The sequence below is a fragment of the Pelodiscus sinensis genome, chromosome 15 (genome assembly GCF_052426305.1).
Source record: "Pelodiscus sinensis isolate ZL-2025 chromosome 15, ASM5242630v1, whole genome shotgun sequence".
Lineage (NCBI taxonomy): Eukaryota > Metazoa > Chordata > Testudines > Trionychidae > Pelodiscus > Pelodiscus sinensis.
This window is the reverse complement of record NC_143066.1, coordinates 32,352,108-32,374,392: the sequence shown is the minus strand read 5'-3', so window position 1 is coordinate 32,374,392 and position 22,285 is coordinate 32,352,108. Positions and strand designations below refer to the sequence as shown.

The window sequence follows — 22,285 nt, the reverse complement described above, 5'->3', positions numbered from 1 at the left end:
AATTAAATACAAATTAAAATGTGTATTTTAGATAAAGGTGGTCTTTTAAATAATTTATTCCATAAACCATGTGGACTGAAGAACCAAGCAGTTATGGCTAAAGCTGAACACTCACATTGTGCGCCCAAATATCTGTGCATGGATTTTTTCCAGAGATGTGATTGTATAATGTTCAGCCACAAACTAATGAAATATTTAAAGCACGTTTTTAAACTAGAGACCTGTAGAGGTAGTAATGCACAAGTGTCTGTCAGTAAATTGAGTGGGCACATGCCTGCTGAATGGCTGCATGACCACTTTACGGCTCTTTTACAGGTTCAGTGTTATGCTAATAGGTCTGTCAAGTGGGAAGGTTTTTCACTTTTAAGTTAACAGATCCACTTCAGGGGGAAGAGTCACCAGTTTGCAAACTGCAAACAGCCTGCTATGTGAGTCTTCAGAAAGGGTCAGAATAAGGATAGGAAAAGAGGAGAGTTGAGCACTAAGGCCCAGGGGAGGCATTGCTTCCCCTGGCCTCATATACCCGCCACCATGCCTGGGAACTTACATTGATTACTCTGCTAAACTCTAAAAATCATGGACTCAACAGAAACACTTTTGGATTTATGGCTTATTACAACACCCTTTAACTCCCCCTTTTTTTTAATGACCGTAGAGAACATAATGGGCCACTCTACCTTACAATACATGCTAACTACTTATGCTACAATCTGTTCCACCTTGCATTTTGCTTTCGGTGATGAGATTGGAAAGGTTGGAGAGTTGTTTAAAGGCCAGAGGGGTTTGAAGACCAGAAACAAGACCCCACAAACCAGGATACACTCTGCTAAACACTAAAAATCATGGCTGAACAGAGATACTGGATTTATTGCTTGTTACAACAATCTGTAATCCACTAACCCCATCTTTTTTGTCCTATGACAGCAGAGGTCTTACTTGGCCACTCTGCTTTGAATGGTCCCTTACAATATGTGCTAATTACTTCTGCTAAACAATCTGTTCCACTTTGCATTTTGTGCTGTGACATTGTACCTTTCCCAGACCTGAAGAAGAGCTCCATGTGACTTGACATCTTGTCTTTCTCACCAACAGAAATGGGTCCAATAAAATATATCACCTCTCCCACCTTGTTTCTCAGTTGATACATTAATCAGAGATCTGATAGGGCACTTCAAAAGACTGAGTGAACGACTGAGGCTTGGTGGGAGAGAGCGTTGTTTATGAAACAGAATAAAAAGTTAACAAAAAAATGCATACTTAGAATTATGCAGAATGATACAAAAACTTGCAGAGGGGCTTTTAATCTGTGAGAGTTTTCTCAAAAGAGTTAGGTTTGTTACACAGGGAACTTGAGAATTAGGATATATATTCACATCAAAGGGTTCTAATGCCATTATCTGGGCACACAGATGGGCGTGTTATATTGTTCACTATTTTCCCGTGTGAAGCTAGCACAAGAAAAATATCTTCCCATTAAAACAGATCAGAGATGTCCCTCTGTGCTCCTGCATGGACTTGCTAATTATGATCTTTTTGTTTTTTAATAGATCCATGGGGAGGGAAAGCACAAAAGAGCAAAACAGATTTTTTAAATGTAAGCTTTGGATTAAAAGATTGTTCTGAAGAGTGAGATGGTGGAGCGTGGGTGTGATGGGTAGAAGGATTTTTACATACAGCTGTCTTAACCTCTTATGTGCTTTACTTCATTTGCATATGCACATTTTATTGGCTAAAATATAGAATGGTGTCGTGAGTCTTCCTCAAACTTGAAACATAACTTTTAAAAGATCTGATTCCCAAAGATGACAGCTTTGAAACAGGACTTTCTTGCTAACTGATGGGGTGCATCTTGCCAGATACGACAATTTATCTTAAATCCCAGTAAATAAAACACAAGTATTAATCATACTTTTACCACTACAAACAGCAGATGATGGGAAACTCAGTTTCACTATGTGTTTAACTATGATGCACGACAGTGTGTGTAGCGGGGTAATGCACACTGTATTTCCATCTGCTAAGGGTAACTAATGCCATGCACTTCGATTCTTTAGAGTAACCTGACAAATATACAGTTATGGAAATGACTGTTAGAACTTACTCCGCTAGTATCAACAGGTCCTAAAAGAATCACACTTGACATTTTTTATTTGGGAGACAAAGAGAGTTCTCATACAGCCAAGTCAGTGGGTCCTCCACAAACTCAATACAATTCCCAACAGTTATTTGCAGAAGGGTCTAAAGAAAGGAGGAATATTTCCACCTACCTATGCTATGGAGGTCTGACCATTCCCTTCTTCAAGCCATAGGGCAATGGTGGCCACGAAGGCCCATTTCCCTTTATTGTGCACTGTTCACTAGGGCTGTGTCCAGACTCAGGGGTTTTTTCGGAAAAAGTAGCCTTTTCCCGAAAAAACTTCCCCTGCGTCCAGACTCAAGCCGCATTCTTTCGAAATTATTTCGAAAGAACGCGGCTTTTCTTTCGATGGCGGTAAACCTCGTTTCACGAGGAAGAACGCCTTCTTTCGAAAGTTCCTCTTTCGAAAGAAGGCGTTCTTCAATGTAAATAGGGCTTCCTCGAAAGAGAGCATCCAGACTCGCTGGGTGCTCTCTTTCGAAAAAGCAGATTGCTCTTTCGAAAGATCCGCCTGCCGTCTAGACGCGATCTTTCGAAAGAGGCTCTTTCGAAAGAGGCTTTCGAAAGAGCCTCTTTCGAAAGAAGCCTGCAGTCTAGACATAGCCTCCGGGTATGTCTAAACTACATGGCTCCGTCAACGGAGCCATGTAGATTTGTTTGTTCGGCAAAGGGAAATGAAGCCGCGATTTAAATAATTGCGGCTTAATTTAAATTTAAATGGGTGCCGTGCTGAGCCGACAAACAGCTGATCAGCTGTTTGTCGGCTCAGTGCGCTAGTCTGGACGCTCCCCCGCGGACATGAAAGCCCTTTATCGACCTCCCCGGTAAACCTCACCCTATGAGGCATAACGGGGAGGTCAATAAAGGGCTTTCAGGTCGGCGCGGGAGCGTCCAGACTAGCACGCTGAGCCGACAAACAGCTGATAAGCTGTTTGTCGGCTCAGCGCGGCAGCCATTTAAATTTAAATGAAGCCGCGATTATTTAAATCGCGGCTTCATTTCCCTTTGCCGATCAGCCTAATCTACATGGCTCCACCGATGGAGCCATGTAGTTTAGACACACCCTAGGAGTGCAGCTACTCAGCAGGGCTTAATTTAAAATAAGCTACGCAAATTGAGCTACATCAATTGTGTAGCTTATTTTGAAACTGGGAGCGTCTATGCAGCACTTATTTTGAAATGGAGCACTCTTCCTCCAACTTCCCTTACTCCTTCCACAATGCGGGTTACAGGAGTCGGAGTAAGAAGTCCTCCAGATTGACAGTATTTCAACATTATTCTGAAATAACTGTCTGCTGTGTAGATTGGGGAAAAATTTATTCTGTAATGATGCTAGTTATTTCAAAATAATGTTGCTGTGTAGATGTACCCTTGCTGTTTGCTCAGTGAAAAAGGAATTCAGGACACAAAACAATGTGGGGATAGCACCATTCCAGGAAGTGCTCGATCATGTGCTATATTCAGACCTGGAGTTGTTATCATTGGAGGTGCACCTTCTTCAATCAAGCCTGACTCTGGACATAAGCCTTTCCAGGTTTGGAACTAAGCCCTTCCATTCCACATATCTTATCAGAAAGGGCCCTGAAATATGCTTACAGTAACATCATCATTCAAAGTTACTGGCTCAGTGCAGTTACTAAAATTCCATCCACAATCTCACTGCCAGGACGGCTACATTATAGAAATGATTCTGTACAAAAAAAAAAAAAAATCACAAAAAAAAAAAATCACAAAGCAAACCAAATCTAAAAATACACTCAGACACAGGAAATAATAAAGTTAAAAAAAATCAAATCACAGGAATTAATGAGGCTATTAGAAAAAAAATCAAACCAAAAACTTCACTCGTGTAATTTCTCCCAACAAACAAAATAAAAATTCAAATAATAGATTTCAAACAAATTCTTTGTAGTTAATTACTTAAAGCAATGTCCTTATGGCTTAAGAGAGCAAAGTGCACTGAAAGGCAGTCATTTCATTCACGGTCTCCATTTCTACATTCACCTTCACGGTATGTTCCAATTGTCCCCTGTGAAGCTCCGTACACAGGCTTTTCTGTAAGCGAGGTATGCTCCTTTCCTCACAGGGCTATGAGTCAAGCATGCATCTCTAAGATACTTTCCATCCCAAGAGCTGTGGATAGTTCTCTCAACGTCAAAACCATTGAACGTACTCTCTAAAGTTTTTGGTTTGGAATCGCTTTCTTTTCCAGAGGGTTTGGAAAGGAACATAAGTCCAATATCAAGTCTGCACAAAGTACACACCTAGCATTGCAATGCCCGGAGGCAGTACTGAAGCATAAAGCCGTACTAAAGTCACCTGCTCTGAGCAGGCACTGAAAGGTAACAGCTGTGCGGAGGTTGTGCTCGTACTACTCCTGTCCAGAAGTAGCGCCAATGTCCAATCAGTTCCTCATCTGCCCTGAAGAGGCACTGGCAGATAACAGCAGTCATAACACAATGACTGTATCAAACCTGCCCTAAAGGCCATTGGCAGGGAGCAGCAGTGACAATGCCAAAGCTGTTTCACACCTCCGCTGAGAGGATGTGGACGAAGAGCAACAACAACAATGCCAAGACTGTTCCAGACCAATCCCAAAAAGCCTTAATAAGTTGCATCAGTGCCAATTTCTCATGGCTGTTCCCCAAACACATCTGGAAGGAACTGCCAGATGGCAGCAATACCAAGCACATGATTACTTCACAATAATTTTTTCAAACACCTCATGGAAAAATGGTGTCACAGGACTGTTGCTAAGTCCAAAAGCTGGACTGGGATTCTTTAAACCACTGACCGCTTCCCCCTGAAATGCGGATCAACTCAACAGACTTGGGCAAAAATCTGCAGTTCTGAGGGGGTAAAAAATGGGGCAGTACAAAGTGGATATAAAACAAAACAAACAAAAGAACTCTCACTTCTAAAAGCTGGTGGTTTGGTGCACAGAGCGAGCCTGTAAATGTGCATGAGGTAATTTGCAACCCTAACGTTTGAAAACCCGTTTATCTTTATTTGGAGACACTTTGTTGCTTCTGTCATGTACAAAGCTGCAACAATCAATAAAAGGCACCCATGGACACCAAAACTTACCCCCTTCATGTGATGTGTCTTTGTGTTAAAGCATCAAAGAAAAATCAAACAGAACCAGCTAACAATACGTACTTTTTACAGAGCAGTGAGCAGTGCTGCAGAATCAAGTCAGAGTGGCATGGTGGGGAGGAAATTTCTTGGCTTCTATCAACAAGTAAGGACAACACCGATGACTGAAAACCAATTAATCAATTAGCTACTTTCCCAGTTTGTAACTGTCACATTCATTCAATTTTTCCTCATCTTGCTATTATTTTTCCTTCCAAACGTGCAACTGAATGGCACATGCAGTCTACCAAAAGAGGGTTAGAGTCATACCAACAACAGTCTGATACCACATCAGATTCTTCCAGCTGCTTCGCCCAGTACCATCTACATTGCTTTCAAGTTGGCCCCTCTTAAAGAAGCCCAGGAGTGGGACTATTTTAGGAATTCAAAGACCCTGTTTGAGCAGGATAGAAAAGCAGGTAAGATATTCATTATCAGAAACACCCTTAGGGAATCTACAGGGCAGGAGAAGTGATAACACAGTAAACTACTTAGCTGGTGTTTCTAAGGTGGAAGCAGAATGTTGATTAGGACCAAGGGAAACAATGTTGTAGTTTTTCCATGAAAAATCTTTTGCCCCCTTCTTTAAATATTCCTACTTGATCCTGATGAAGGGGAGGGGAAGAGCTTGGGAGGTTTTCTGTGTTTTCTCTCCTCAAATTACATCACAAAGTCACCCTCTCTAGTTGGAAAGAGGAAAGAAGAAGAATATGGGAGCTGCTTCCTGCAGCAGTGTTACAAAAGTGTTAAAAACCCCTACTATTCACAAGTGGTTAAAACTGTAACTTTTCAGAATTTTTTTTAAAACAAAAGTTTAGCTAGTTCAGCTCTGTGTTTTACGAGTTGATTGTCTTCAGAAAAATAGACTCAAATTCATGTTCACCTCTGTTCTACCCTGATAGAGAAATTTACCCACAGTTCACTGCACCGATCACACACACAGTCACTGTGAAAGGTCATTCTCGTCTCCACAGGAGTTTCGGCTGTGCTGTCACGTCCCTCCCAGTGTCAGACAAAGGAGGAGAACCCTGTCACTGGAGTCCGTGAGCTGGGCGCAGGCTGTCCTGTTGGGGTGTACACCCCTCCTGTGCTCTGCGTTGTAATGACAGTCTGGAAATAGGGTTCTGTCTCACTCGCTGCACACTCTTCGTACCTGTAGGACGTTGGGGGCTTCACACCCTTCTGCTGACGCTTCCAAGAATTGTAGTATGTGGGGTCACTCATATAATGGTTCACAAAAGAGTGCTTTGGCAACTCATCTTCGTAATCTGAGTCAGTGGCCTGCAGCATGGGAGAGAAAACAGCCATTAGCGTCCATGTCTTAGCTTGTTCCTTATGTAGATAGATTATACCAAATAACAACCACCACATATGTTGCACTTAGTTTACAGTGTTTGTAGAAAAATACCGGGCTCTGATTTAGCACAGCTCTGTGAGAGTGGAGTTGGGCTGGAGAGAAAGCCTTCTCCCTACCCAACGAGCTCTTTGCTGCAGGAGATACAGAGATGTGTCATGATTCACTGGGAATACTGCTATAAAAGTAACAAGCTCCATTTCAGTAGAAGGATGCAAGGGAATGTACAGATGTCGTGGTGAAATAAAAAGCCTTCAATCATTTCATCAAAATGCTCACAGTTTCAATTTCAAGACAAGGGAAGTCTTAATAAATGTTGAGCAGAAAAAGTTTTTCAGTATCTATCACATTATGGCATGTAGAGAAAAAAAATTCACGCAAATCCCCTGGCTCGAGCCAAAAATGGTAACCCTGAGGCACCCACACATCACCGGGATTTGCTTGCAAGCCCCACTGATTTTGAAAATTAGCTACATCGTTACAAAGGAAATGAAGCAAAATCTCATTTTATTTCAAGCACAGAACAATTGCCCTTATGTTCCAACTGAGTTTGTTTTTACAAACTTGTAGTACTGAAAGATAACTGAGCACCAAGAATGAAAGAAAGCACCTCCAAAGTGGTGGAGTTCTTTCCTGGGATGGTCCTTATGTAAGCCTGTGCTCAGATAGACTCTTCTGCCATCAAATAATTGTGCAAGATGACTGGCTAGCTAGCTAACAAACTGACCCACCAACTAGCTGGAATCTGGAGTCAGCCAAGCAGGTCCTTCAGGTGCAAACAAGCTTTGTAGGTCTGCCTGGCTTTTGAAGAGGCGTTGCTATTACCCAACAGAGAGAATCTCAACCGTTTTGTAGATCTCATCAGACTATGGCGACTAAAGCAAAGCCTTGGATGAGGGATGCATTTCAGGTGCATCCCCTCTGTCTTGTATTTCTATTCCCACCAAGAACAGACATCATGTAAAATCTACAAATATTTGCTTAAATATTACCATAATTTCGATTTTTGTTTAACACCATTGGGCTTGTCATGCAAAAATTGATTTTTCTATTTTCTGAAAGGCTGATTGCTTCTGAAAGTCTTCAGATATCAAAGCTACAATTGCCTATGAAGTACAACAGATATATGGATAACTAGAGTTCGTAGTTTATCATTTCTGGCATTGGTTGTAAAATGTTGGATTATCTTTAGGATGTTTCCATGTCATTATGATGTGTGACACTGTACAGCAAACACATGCCCCCTCATCTCCTGTGTCCTCCTTCAAATCCCCCTTTAACTACCTTTCCACATTCTCCAAAGAACAATCGTCAGATGCCCTGTAAACTACTGTTAAAAAAGGAAGCCAAATTCTTCAGCTCTTTCCTTGTCAGTTATGCTGTAGTGGCACTTGCAAATGCACCCTGTCATCATCCTGAGAAGCAAGCTCTCGGCTTCATGCAAAAACCCTATTGAACAGATGTCTATTGTATAGTGCCTAGAATGTCACCAAATCTGGGCTATTTCATATCTAAGGGGAGTTCTGGAATCTCATAACCCATGGATCTGTCTCAAATGTTTCTGCTGACTTCAGCTATGGCAGCATGGCATGGGAAGAGAAGCAATCTTTTAGGCAGGCTGATCCCCTGACCATGTAGGTAATCAATAGGGATGTAAAATCCCGTTTAATTGGTTAACCGTGATGTTTAACTGGTTAACTGATTAAAGGGGAGTCAGGCGGGGAGCCGCTCCAACCCAGCTTTCACATCCCTAGTAATCAACACCTTAAACTCTCTCTGGAAATCAATAGGCAGCTAATGCATATTACAGAACATCGGTATCACATGCTCCCAGCAAAGTGTCCTGCTCAGAAAGCAAGCCACTACATTCTGCAGCAGCTTCAGTCTTTGAATAGTTTTAAGGCAAAGGTGGGCAAGATCCAGACCGTGGTCTAGATTTGGCCCGCCAAGTCATTTGATCTGCCGCTTCCCCGCCCCAGGCTAATTGAGACCTGGGGTGAAGGAGTGAACAAAATCATTCGCTGTTCAAAGCAGCTGGTGGCTCCCTTCCCCAGCCATTTTGAACAGCAAATGTCTTTGCGCACTCTCCTGCCCCGAGGTCTTGACTGGCCTAGGGATGGGGAGTGTACAAAGTCTCCGTCTCCTGCCTGGGGTGTGTGGTGCCCAGAGGGAACTGCGCCCTTCCACCAGAGGCCCTGGCCCTTCTTGGGGGGACAGAGCTGACCCATGACTGTGTATTAAAATTCGTGAAGTGGCTTCCCTGCAAAAATTATTGCCCACCCCTGTTTTACGATGTAATTCCATGTACAGGACATTGCAATAGTCTGATGCAGAGGTGAAAAAAGCATGGTTAACCCTTCTGCTATATGCAGCCAGTAGCAACCAGAGCTGGGTTCAACATCTAGAGGTTCCTTTTCTACAGTACAATACAAAACGGGCGTGAGCCACCACACAGTAACCTGGGAAGATTACACACCATCCTTCGGTGCATCCTTCCTCACACAAGCCACAGAGTCTGAGCACAGAAAATAAACGTTTAATTAAATGAGGTAAATCACCCACCATTAATTAGGGAAAATGCCACAAGCAGAATTCATAAACATAAAACTGAGCAGGACACCCACCCCAGATTGTGTGGGCCAGAGTTTTCTGCCTCATTTTCTTGAGTTCTATAATATTCTCTTATTGTTGTCCTGCTTTGTTACTTCTTGGTCAGTAAGAACACAGGGTTCAAAGGTGCATCTGTGTGAGGTCACCATACATCAAGGGAAGAATGCACCTTGCTTGATCTGCCATCTTGATACTTGCCCTGGCTAGCCACCCCATCAGCCACACCTCCTCTCTAGGTCTGCCCCACTAGCTTCTGACCCTTGTTGCCTGGCCACCCCATCTTCCATAGTCCTTCCTCACTTGCCATACTTTTGCCAGCCACTCCAACTGGCCAACTGCTTTTCACTTTTCTCAGGACATCCATCAATTGCCATCTGCTGCCACCTGCCTCTCGGCTGTGACCTCAGTCTCTTAGGGTATGTCTACACTACAAAGTTAATTCGAACTAACAGACGTTAGTTCGAATTAACTTTGATAGGTGTTACAATAGTGCTCTGCTAGTTCGAACTTAATTCGAACTAGCGGAGCGCTTAATTTGAACTAGGTAAACCTCATTTTACGAACACTAACGCCTAGTTCGAATTAGCTAGTTCGAATTAAGGGCTGCGTAGCCACTTAATTCGAACTAGTGGGAGGCTAGCCCTCCCCAGCTTTCCCTGGTGGCCACTCTGGCCAACACCAGGGAAACTCATCTGCCCCCCTCCCGGCCCCGGACCCCTTAAAGGGGCACGGGCTGGCTACGGTGCCTGTGCCAGGTGCAAGCCTGCCAGCACCCAGCCAGCAGACCCTGCACCTGGCACGGCTCGAGCCAGCCACCTGCTGCCACCCAGCCCTCCACCTCTTCCCGGGACCAGGCTGGCGGCTCCCGGGAGCCTGCCCGGGTCCACAAGAGGCGGGCGCCCGCCTGGTCTAGTGTGGAGATCGTGGACCTCATCCACAACCTCCGTACTAGGCACAGGAAAGTGGCCATCTAGGGCAGGAGAGCTGCCAGCCTGGCCACCCAGGAGCAGGTGTGCATGCACCCAACTCCATGCACCCAACCTCCATTACTTTATCTAACTTCTCTTTAAACTCTGTTCTAGTTCTAGCCTTCACAGCCTCCTGCAGCAAGGAGTTCCACAGGTTGACTATTTGCTTTGTGAAGAACAACTTTCTGTTATTAGTTTGAAGCCTGCTCCCCATTCATTTAATTTGGTGTCCTCTAGTCCTTCTATTATGGGAACTAATGAAGAACTTTTCTTTATGCACCCTCTCCACACCACTCGTGCTTTTATAGACCTCTATCATATCCCCCCTCAGTCTTCTCTTTTCTAAGCTAAGAAGTCCCAGTCTTTTTAGCCTCTCTTCATATGGGACCTGTTCCAAACCCCTGATCATTTTAGTTGCCCTCCCCTCTCCCACCCCCTTTTCCCAGTTTCCCCGAGTTTTGTTCAAGAAAGAAAGTTTCTATTTTTGAACACACGTGTCCTTTATTTTGTACATCAGGAAGGGGGGCTAGGGAGGGGTAAGTGGAAGGAGGTGAGGGAGGAATGGGGTACGAGCCCCCGATGGGGAGGACTGGGGTGGCTCTGTGGGCTTCTCGGGGTGGAAGCTCTCCTGAAGCCCCTTAATTGACCCCCCCCCGTCCGGATGGCAGCCTGCGGCAAGTGCAGCTGGTCTGATGGCTGAGTGCTGTGATGTGCCGAGTGTGGGCACTCAGGGCACTCCAAGCCAGGACTGCTTTGCAAGAGGGGAACCCCTGAGAACTGTCTGTCCGGGGTGGGGGTTGGGTCCCTTTAAGCACAGCCCTTGGCTAGCCTGAGGCAGCAGCTCCACGCTCTAAGTCCTAATCTGATGCCCTGCCGGCACTGCTTCCGGCCATCCTTAACCTCGGTTCAGGGTCCACTCAATGTGGACATGCTAGTTCGAATTAGCAAAACGCTAATTCGAACTAATTTTTAAGTCTAGATGCACTAGTTCGAATTAGCTTAGTTCGAATTAGTGCTGTAGTGTAGACATACCCTTAGTGATTTTTAGCTCTGGGCAGGCTGAGCAGAAACATTGAGTACCGCACATAACAAAAGCTCGTAAAGAAGCCTGTTTAACTTTATCTTTGAACAGTGGAGAGGAATAGATTAAACCAGACCCAGGAGCCCTCCTACTTTCACAGGGTTCTGGCATTCAAACTCCTGGCTTAAAAAGGTCCTTTCAGCTGAGCGTAATCCCTTCATTTAGGACAAGTAAAAGCATAGTTCAGCTCCCCTTTGTTCATACAATAAAGACAACAACATTGATAACATTTCACTGCCTCTGCATTCGGCACTGAAGTGATTTGTAGCCTAATTCCAGCCAAAGTTGATCACTTTGAGCAGCATCTGCTGGATATCTTGGCAAAGTAGGTATGTTCATGTAAATATAGTTTGCTCCTGAAGTCTCTCTGCTTCCCATCTAGCTGTCAGAGGAGAATTCATTCAGACCCTCCTTACATATGGATAATAGTGGCCAAGTCCATATCTGAAGGAAAGGTGGCAATCTCCAGGCCACCTGTAGAAGATATAAGTGTCATAGGATATGTTTACACTGCAATAAAACACTCATGCTGGCCCATGTCAGTTGACCCGGGCTTGTGGATTCAGGCTATGGGGTTATAAAATTTCAGGGTAGACATTTGTGTTTGGGCTGAGCCCAAATTTGGGAAGAGTTTCAGGTTGACCAAAACTGCATTTTTCAGTGACATACTTATCCAAAAATTTTCTCCCAACCCTAGCACTGGGTCTCTCTCTGTGCTGGTAAACCAGGCAGTCTCAAGGTATTTCCCCCATCCCTCCTGTCTCTCAATATGACCCAGACTGCTTATACTATAGGATCATTTTGTGGAACGGATATATTATTTTTAATGATTCAAAACTATTGACTACACGGAAATGCTGTAGGGTTTTTTATTATTATTATTTGTTTTCTCTGTTGTATGCAGCCATTTACCATGATTATGGGTTTGTTACCTAGGAAACGATGGTAGGCTGGAATTTGATTGGAAATGGTTGTCAGTTTCTAATCTGACAGCAAAGGTGCGTGCATGCCATTGAAGCAACAAATAAAGAAAATGCCTGACAATTTAAGTATTTTATTGGTAAGATGAAAGACACAAATGCTATTTAGGAGACAAATGAGGGACTAGTGGATTAGTATTATGGGAAATTTGAAAATAGTTCTGGCTGTCAAATTTCTTCAAAAGTGATTGGAGCTGAAGTTTTCATGTGTATGTTCATTTATAACCAGCAATATAGAGAACAGCAGCTCTTGCCAATGACTGCAGTGGAAATAGGAACAGCCTAGCTGCAGCCTGCACCAGTACAGGCTGAACCTCTCTAGTCTGGCACTCTGATCTGACAACAGCCGTGGTCCAGCATGATTTTAGTTAGTAGGTTGTCTGCTCATCATGGGAGTGTCTAAGTTTTCCAGGATCCTGCAAAATTTGTTTTCAGCCACCAGCCCTGACTCTCATGAGGCTACGTCTACACTGGCATGATTTTCCGGAAATGCTTTTAACGGAAAAGTTTTCCGTTAAAGGCATTTTCGGAAAAGCGCGTCTAGATTGGTAGGACACTTTTCCGCAAAAGCGCTTTTTGCGGAAAAGCGACCATGGCCAATCTAGACGTGCTTTTACGCAAAAAAGCCCCAATTGCCATTTTCGCGATCGGGGCTTTTTTGTGGAAAACAAATCTCTGCTGTCTACACTGGCCCTTTTGTGCAAAAGTTTTTCGGAAAAAGACTTTTGCTCCAATGGGAGCAGCATAGTATTTCTGCAAAAGCACTGACAATCTTACATGAGATCGTCAGTGCTTTTATGGAAATTCAAGAGGCCAGTGTAGACAGCTGGCAAGTTTTTCCGCAAAAGCAGATGATTTTGCGGAAAAACTTGCCAGTCTTGACACAGCCTCAGTGTTCTATGCTGTAATTGAGCTCTAATTTACCCCTGAATGTCTTCTAAGAACCTAGCAAACAGTGGAAGTGCTAGTAATGCTAAGCGTAAACATGTTTCTCATGCTTTATCTACTTATTTCCTTGTGCCAGTACAGTAAATTTGTGTAACACTAACCCTTTGTTATGAAGAGAGCAAATAAGCGTAGGCTTATATAGGATGTATCAGTACAGTCCTACATTATTAAGCAGCACTGCAAGCACTGTTCCATTTATTCACCTTGGTGAAATAGAAATAGAGAGACCCATTTGCTATAACATGGACCTTTCATGGTTCAGCAAATTCTCCGGTTTGGCACTGGTCAAATCCCGAGGGTGCTGGACTAGGGAAGTTCAACCTATACAAGCGTGGCCAGCGTCCTGTGACATCTACTTGGTCTCACTCTCCGTTACTTCCTCCCTGCCCTACGAACAGCTCATCTCATTGTCCAGTGACAGTATCAGGACCAGTCATCCCTTTCCCCTGCCAGTGCATGAACCTGCTGCACTCTATTGGTTAAAATGAAATGAGTCCACTGGTACGAAAGTAAGAAGTGAGAGAAGTGACGAAGAGATTTCATGGCTGCTATGTTAGGAGGGTAAATCGACACTATAAGCTAGAGGTATGATTCCCAGCTCACAAAGGGTGTGTCTAGACTACACCTCTCTGTCGACAGAGAGATGTAGATTAGGCACATCAAAATTGCTAATGAAGCAGGGATTTACATATCCCGTGCCTCATTAGCATAAACATGGCCACCGCTTTTTTTGAAACGGAGTTTTTTTCAAAACCTGGCAGACTAGATGCTTTATTTTCGACAGATCCTGTAAACCTCATTTTTTGACTGCCTTTTTTTTTTAATAAAAAAACTCCATTTCGAAAAAAGTGACAGCCATGTTTATGCTAATGAAGCACGGGCTATTTAAATCCCTGCTTCATTAGCAATTTCAATGTGCTTTATTTGCATCCCTCTGTCGACAGAGGGATGCAGTCTAGACGTGGCTTCCGACATACACACACAAGCTCTTATCAATCTACCATGCTAAAAAGAGTAGTTAGAAACATTAACACAAACTGCAGCAGTGCTGGCATGAGCTAGCTGTCTGAAGCAAAAACCTACCTGCACCTTGTGAATACACACTTGGGACAGCTAGCCCATGACTGCGGCTGGCACTGCCTAGCTACACTATGGGTGCGTCTAGACTGGCAAGATTTTGCACAAAAGCAGCTGCTTTTGCACAAGAACTTGCCAGCTGTCTACACTGGCCGCTTGAATTTGCGCAAGAACACTAACTTTGTAATGTACAAAATCAGTGCTTCTTGCGCAAATACTTTCATGCTCCTGCTCGGGAAAAAGCCCTCTTGCACAAGAATACTTGCGCAAGAGGGCCAGTGTAGACAGGGAAGAACTGTTTTGCGCAAAAAAGCCCCGGTGGCTAAAATGGCGATCGGGGCTTTCTTCCGCAAAATTGCGTCTCGACTGGCCACGGATGCTTTTGTGCAAAAGCACTTTTTGCGCAAAAGCATCTGTGCCAATCTAGACACACTTTTGCAGAAATACTTTTAACGGGAAAACTTTTCCGTTAAAAGTATTTCTGCAAAATCATGCCCGTCTAGACGCAGCCTATTATTTTTAGCATGCTAGATTGAGGAGATTTAGTACAAGTGTGTCTATGAGAGGTAGGAAACATACCCCTTGCTCATAGTGTAGATGTAGCCTTTGGGAGAGCTAGGTATTTATTATTAATTATCATTACTACAACTTATGTGCCATCTACAGCTGGCTTCCACATGAGATCATCTTCATCAAAACCAGTGGGAGAATTTTATTGGAAACTAATTCATTCCTTCTCAATAATAACTTATAAGTGAATAATATTCACATGGAGCTGATAAACCATAATTCAATTGTCATGCATGGAGCATCAGTGTACCACAGTGAACATCTGCACGCAACATGCCTCGATACTACATTGCAATTTGTGAAAGTACAAAGTTCTGGAGAAACTCTTTAGGAAATGACACAAAACAAACAGTCTTCTGACCCCTTCAAATGACAGCTCTTCCCCTAGCTAGGTGAAAGGCGAGTTATGCCAAATGACAGCTCTACATATGGGCCTCAGAACTTCCGGAAGGTATCTGCATAGAGCCTGTTTGAGCTTGTATCTATGAGCTTGGGGGTTTAATTAATTATCATTTAGCACTTACTCTCTTATTACTTGACTGCTCCATCTACTGTAGATGCCAATGAAACCATTTCCAGCTCTCTGTAACACTGCAGATACTTGGCTTCCAGGATGTGATGAGTATGTTAGTATGTTTATATTTGCATATTTGAATACTGCATATTCTTCACTCATTTTCTTTCCTGCACTCTTCCTTTACTGGGAATCTCAGAGGCAGTGTTCCCAGACAGCTGTGTTCTCTTGTAACTGTGGTGAATCTCTTATGATGGACTTTATTCACATTTGAGTACCCCCATGGGACTTGGAGGCAGCTGATTTCCCTCTCTACCATGCCAAATCTTGGCACTTCAGGCTAAGAGGTTAAAACAAAAATTCGACAAGATGACATCTGGGCTGAAAGCAAAAAGCACAATTTTGGCCTCAGCTGGCCAAATGCACTCTGTATGAAATGGAATCCAAGACACACACAAAGAGGCATCAGAGGAAAACAGCATCAGAGCATCTCCTGCTGCAAAGGACAAAAGCTCTGCACAGCCCTCATGGAAATGAGATATCTGTATCATGGAAAACATCTCTTTCTGCTAAAGATGATGTAAAGGCTGAAATCCTGGGAAAATAAAGCCTGTCTCCTAAGAAACCCTGCGAGAACTGAAACTAAACGAGCAGAAAACACAAAACAGGAAAAGATAAAAGATACTCAAATTCTATGAGACAGAAGTGGTCAACCACTGCAAACTAAACAGTATTTCCAGACTGATCAAAAAGCAGCATCTTCTACTGATACATCGGCTGGGAGTCCATTAACATGTCATGCCTAAAAGCGTTCCCCACGAAAAACAAGCTAGCATCAAAGATGCTATAGAGAAGGGCTGTATGTCTAAACCCCAAGGAAAAATGGGTGGCACATTTTGTTTGCATAGAAGTATGCTCAAAAAGTTATACAAAGGAAATAGCAAAGATAGAATTCACTTTCCTTTGTCTATGCTGTGTAAACAGTGCCCACTTCTATACAGCACAGATGATAACTTGTGAGATGTTTTTGTGCATGATCACCAGAAAATAATACATGGGATATTGAAATTAATGTCTGAAAGCACCAGAACTAAATTCATGATCATGCTCACCAAACAGTATTAACGGCAGAGACCTGACCATAGATATAATGGATTTAATCTGTAAGTAATATGTGTATGTCACAAAGAGAGCAGCTTGAGCTTCAAACAAGGAATGCTGACTGCACAGAGGATCTGGTCACAGGGCAACATAAAATGGCTGGCTGTCCAGCATAATTAACAAGAGGTCAGAGTCAGGAAGCCAGCATGGGGGGGGGGGGGGGGGAGAGGGGAGGAAGCAGCTTTTCTGCAGGTGCAGAAAAGCTGCAGATGAAAACTGTCATCTTCTTTCTTTACTTGCTGCTTTTGGTTTATTATTGCTAGAGGGGTCAGATTTGGAATGTTTGGGCCCACTTTTTGTTTCTTGTGCTGTCCACTCTGATTCACCAAGATTTCAGCTGACAGCACCCAATTTTAGAGACAAATGTAGCTTTCTGCACATTCCTCACTGCCAGCTCTAAAGCTGATCTTATACAGACTATAAGTGCTTCATAAAGAGAATGTGAGACAGAAAATAGAAGATTGTCAATTGCATAGCAATAGCACACAGTACCGTCTTCCTCACAGAACACACGGTTCTCAAACTTTTTAGGCTGTGGACCTCTTTCCAAATAATGTAGTCTATTTCAGACCTCATCAGACCCAGATAGGGTTATAACATACCTATAATTAGATTGCCAAGTCTTACTAAATAAAAATGCATTGTTGGACATTACAGGAATTCTCTTCTGTACCCCCTGATGAGAGTTCACATATCCCAGTTTGCAAACCACTAGCAAATAGAAAGGAAGGCAAAGTAGCCTTGTGGTTAGGGCACAGGGCTATCTGTAACATAAGGATCCTTGAACAGTAGGTGCCTCAGAATTTTTGCAAATAAAGGACCCGCTCTATAGAACCTCAGTGGTGCCTGGAACTACCTGTCAGCTGTGAAAGATATCTCTGTCAAATTCCAAACCACCTCCCACAGCTGCGTCAGCTCCATGACATGAAATTTATTTCTGATTGAATTTCAGTTCTGACAGTAGATGCAGGGAGCTGGTTATGTCCAGACTTCTCATGACATGTGTTTTCATGTTTTCTTTCCAGACGCTTCAGGGTGATCACAACAAAGGGACAGTAGGAAGCTCAGTGCCTAACCAGTGAAGCCAATTGGTTGTATTTACCTGTTGTTAATAATACTGGGATATTATGAAACATCAGACATGACCAGGCCCCAAATCTTTCTGGTTGACACACATGCATTATTTTTCACAATTCAACTTTAAAGACAGATGCTATTCCAGAGGGAAGGGGTCATGAGACCCTAATGTTTGAGTGCTTCAAGGTATTGTGCCAGAATATGAAAAACTGATGAAAAAGTAGCATAAAGCAGGTATAAAGATCAGACTGCAGGGAACCTGCTGCATGTAGTGTGGAATAAGTGAGTTCAAGACACTGGCACCGTCTGATGAGGAGAAATGTGAGGGCAAGGAGATGTACTCACCTCTGATTCTGACACTTCCATAGGTTTCTCATTCAGGGCCACACTCTCAGTCAGCACCGCTCCATTGTACTTGCTGCAGATATCCTCATCTGAGTAGCGCAACCCACCCGGGCTTGGGCGAGGAGGGGACCTGGGTGAACGTCCAGAGAAAGGGTATGCACATTATATAATGGGTGCTCTACATGTCCTACAATCCTTTTAATATCTGGATACAATATATCTATCAGTTCCCACCCTCCTCTGGACTCCATGAACTCAGACTCATTACCTCCATCTTCTAATGAGAAACTTACTGTTCCACTCCAGGCTAGATCTTGCTTATCTTTGATCATAGTATCTACCATCAGGGAATGAGGTCTCATAGTGAGGCAGAGGCTTAGCTATTAGCCCACAGTTTTCACCATACCCTGCAAACTGAGCCTGGCCCCCAATCTCCTTTGCTTCTCCTACGGTAGGTGTGAAGCCAGCAATAACTGAATGCTATAGTCAACACTGAGACAAAGAGGGTCCATCATCCTACCTTGTCCCATTCTTCTTGGAGAAAGTGTTCTTGACATTGAGGTGTCGGCTGTTCAGTTCCAGGGCCGCAAAGCCTCCATTATCCAATGTGACTGACTCTTCCACATTCGAGATGTTTTTACCTTAAGTGAAACAAGGAAACAATCAGCCAAGACAAAGGCACTGTCCAACCAATTACATGCCTAGTTATAACCTAAAGAACTTCTTCCAACAAGTGTCAAACCTCATCTTTCCTTTTATGGCTACTTTTGTATCCTTGCTTTCCGTAATGTTCTCTCCCTTCTTCATAGTGGTAGAATAACTCAGCAAGGAGTAGGAGAGAAAAGGAGACAAATCAGCAATGCACTGTACACCAGGAAAAGGAGGAAGAGAGGGAGATTGACTGAAGGGGAAAAGGAAAAGATAAAAGAGGAGGGAAGTGAAAGGGGGAGACAAATGGGAAGATAAAGAAGTGAAGGAACGAGAGCACAGAAAGAGAGAAAGGCTGCGTGGACAGTGAAAGAGAAAACGGTTTGGAGCTGCAATGGAAGGGAAGGATGATAAGTCAATGAGAAATTACAGGATAGGAGAAATCATAGAATCATACAAATGTAGGGCTGGAAGGGACCTCAAGAAGTCACCAGGACCACACCCCTGTGCCGAGGCAGGAGCAAATGAACCTAGACTGTCCCTGACAGGTGTGCTTAAATAAAGGGGGTTCCACAAGCTATTGGAAGCCTATTCTAGAGCTAAGAAAGTTAGAAAGTTTTCCCTAACATCTAACCCTACGCCTCCCTTGCTGACAATTAAGCTAATTACTTTGTGTCCTACCTGAAGTGGACACAGAAACCAAATGATCACAGTGCTTATTTACAACAGCCCTTAACATATTTACCAGGTCCCCACACAGACTTCTTTTCTCAAGGTTAAACATGCCCCATTTTTTTAACTTTTCACCCCATTTTCTAAATCTTTATAATTTTTGTTGCTCTCCTCTGAAGTCTCTCCTGTTGGTCCACATCTTTCCTGAAGTGTGACTCCTGCAATTGGACACACTGCGCCGGCTGAGGCTACACCAGTGCCAAACACAAGGGGTATGTCTACACTACCACCCTAGTTCGAACTAGGGTGGTTAATGTAGTCATACGAACTTGCAAATGAAGCCCGGGATTTGAATTTCCCGGGCTTCATTTGCATGTTGCCGGGCGCCGCCATTTTTAAATGTCCACTATTGCGGACTCCATGCCCACGGCTACACGCGGCACGAACTAGATAGTTCGGATTAGGCTTCCTATTCTGAACTATCTGTACGCCTCGTTCCACGAGGCGTACAGATAGTTCGGAATAGGAAGCCTAATCCGAACTATCTAGTTCGTGCTCAAATCCCGGGCTTCATTTGCAAGTTCGTATGACTACATTAACCACTCTAGTTCGAACTAGGGTGATAGTGTAGACATACCCTAGGTGACAATTACCTTCCTCGTCTTACATATGACACTCCTGTTAATAATACCCTCTAGGTTGATATTAGCCTTTTTTGCAATGAATCACACTGTTGTTCATATGCAATTTGTGATCCACTATAACCACTCCTTACTAGCAGTACAACCACTTTCCAGTTGTTCCCCATTTTGTAGTCATGCATTTGGTTTTTCCTTCTTAAGTACAGTACTTTGCACTTATCTTTATTGAATTGCATCTTGTTGAAATTGAGATCAATTCTCCAATTTGTCAAGGTAAATTTGAATTCTGTCCTTCAAATTGCTTGCTACCTTTCTCAGGGTGGTGTCATCTGCAAGTTTTAAGAGCACACGCCATACTCCTTTATCCAACACATCAATTTAAATACTGAATAGTACTAGACCCAGTACTGACCTGTGCAGGACCTCACTAGATACCCCCTTCTAGTCTGACAGCAAACCTTTGTTAACTACACTTTCAATCGGTTGTGCATGCACCTTAGAGTAAATTCATCTACACTGCACTGTGCACTTCCCTAGTTTGTTTATGACAACATCATGTGGGACTATGTCAAATGCCTTACTAAAATCAAGGCATATCCATATCCATATCCATATCCACTGGGGGGAGGAGGGGAGATTTCCATACCAAAGAAGGAAATTAGGTGTGTTTGGCATGGTTTGATCTTGATAATTTATTTTGGGTATTCTTTATAACCCTATTATCCTTTAGGATTGTTTAGTAATTTGTTCCACTGTCTGTCCAGGTATCTAGGTAAGCCCGAGTGATCTATCATTCTCCAGGTTCTCTTTGCTTCCCCTTTAAAGATAGTACTAAGTTCTGGTCATCAGGAACCTCATCCATATTCCATGAGCTACCAAAGTTCATTGATAACAGTTCCAAGATAGCTTCAGCTAGTTCTTTAAGTACTCTATGACAAATTTCATCAGGTCCTTGAATATTTGACTTGAATACATCTAACTCGGCTAAATATTCATTAACCTTTTCTTTCCTTCCTTTGACTTCTCTTCCTTCCCCTTTGTTGTTAATATGAATTGTAATAAATATCTGGTCACCGTTAACCTTTTCAATGAGGGCTGAAGCAAAACAGATATTAACCACTTCTTGATGTAAATCATTATTATTTCTACTTCCCCAGTAAGCAGAGATCCGATGCTTTCCTTTGTCCTTCTTTCCTTCCTAATGTATTAAAGAACCTCTCATTAAGCCCTTATGTCTCTTGCTAGTGGTAACTCTTTTTTGGGTTTTAGCCTCTCTCATTTTGTCCATACATGCTTGTGCTGTTCTTCTGCTCTCCTCCTTAGCAATTTGTACACGTCCCCTCTTTTTATATGATTCCTTTTTGATTTTTAGGTCATTAAAGAGCTCTTGATGGAAGTAGAGAACAAAGACAAAAAACAGGGAGGGGGGAGAGAGAGAAGACACAGCAAGAGATTTTCTCTTATGCTCTGAGTGTGTAATCCCATGTGTCTGAGCTCGGCTGGCGGCTTGGGCAAAAAGGCTGGTGTCATATTGCCAGGCTGCTGTAGACAGGTATTTTATCCTCAGCTTCAATTACAGTGTTACATTAAGGCTCAGTGGGTGCAGGTCAGAATTGTCTTTTCATGCCTGTCCTCCAAATGTAGAGCACAAATAGGAAGATGAGAGGTTTCCTATGTGCCGTGCATAAGAATCTGTAATAGTATTAGCTTGGTAAATACCATGGCAGTCAAACATTTTAAATCCCATGGGAATAAAATCTGATTTACTAACATTTGTTAGACGTGAATGTATACAGAAAAAATAAATCTTTTTTGGGGGCTGAACTACTGAAAGCTGCTGGGGACGCAAGAGGCTCTTTCAATACCCCCGTGTTCTATTAATCCCTCAGCATCAAGATTGCTGGGACTTCCACTGCCCGTTCCTGTTGATTAGTCTGGTTAGCATCAGAGAATCATCATAGATTTCTCCTGGGTTTAGCGAGTCTATTGGAGAAACATGCACAATAAAACATTTCCAGGGTTCAAGTTACTAAAAGGTGGGCAAGGCAAAAATGATATTAAAAGCGCCACAGTCAGAGATCTGGGATTCAAAGGAAGAATATTTAAACACTTCTAATGATGGGCCATCTGCTCCTGTTTTCTGTGAGGAAGGAGACTGTCAAAAAATCACTCCTAAAGGCAAATCAAATGGTCTGGGGCTCAGATTATACTATGGTGCCTTAAAGTCCAGCAATTTTGGTTAGCCATTAGACTCCACTGCCATGACAAGCGTAGCACTAAGGAATAGATAAGAGACATGGGGTGTCCTCCTACACCAGTGCTTCTCAAACTTTTTGGACTATGGTCCACCCCGCTGAACGCAAGCCT

General features: G+C 43.2%; 1 protein-coding gene across 10 annotated transcripts in view; it reads right to left on the bottom strand.

Annotated features, from left to right (window-relative positions):
- Window positions 1-3,833: 3,833 nt before the first annotated feature.
- Window positions 3,834-22,285, bottom strand: part of SDK1 (sidekick cell adhesion molecule 1) — an 844,750-nt gene continuing 826,298 nt past the window's right edge. For all 10 annotated transcript variants that reach the window (XM_089769286.1, XM_075899625.2, XM_089769291.1 and 7 more), the window contains 3 exons: window positions 18,478-18,598; window positions 17,958-18,087; window positions 3,834-6,553 (listed from right to left, as the gene is read on the bottom strand). In XM_089769286.1, coding sequence (XP_089625412.1) covers window positions 6,281-6,553; window positions 17,958-18,087; window positions 18,478-18,598 — 524 coding nt within the window. In that variant the 3' untranslated portion in view covers window positions 3,834-6,280. The remainder of the gene's footprint in view (window positions 6,554-17,957; window positions 18,088-18,477; window positions 18,599-22,285) is intronic.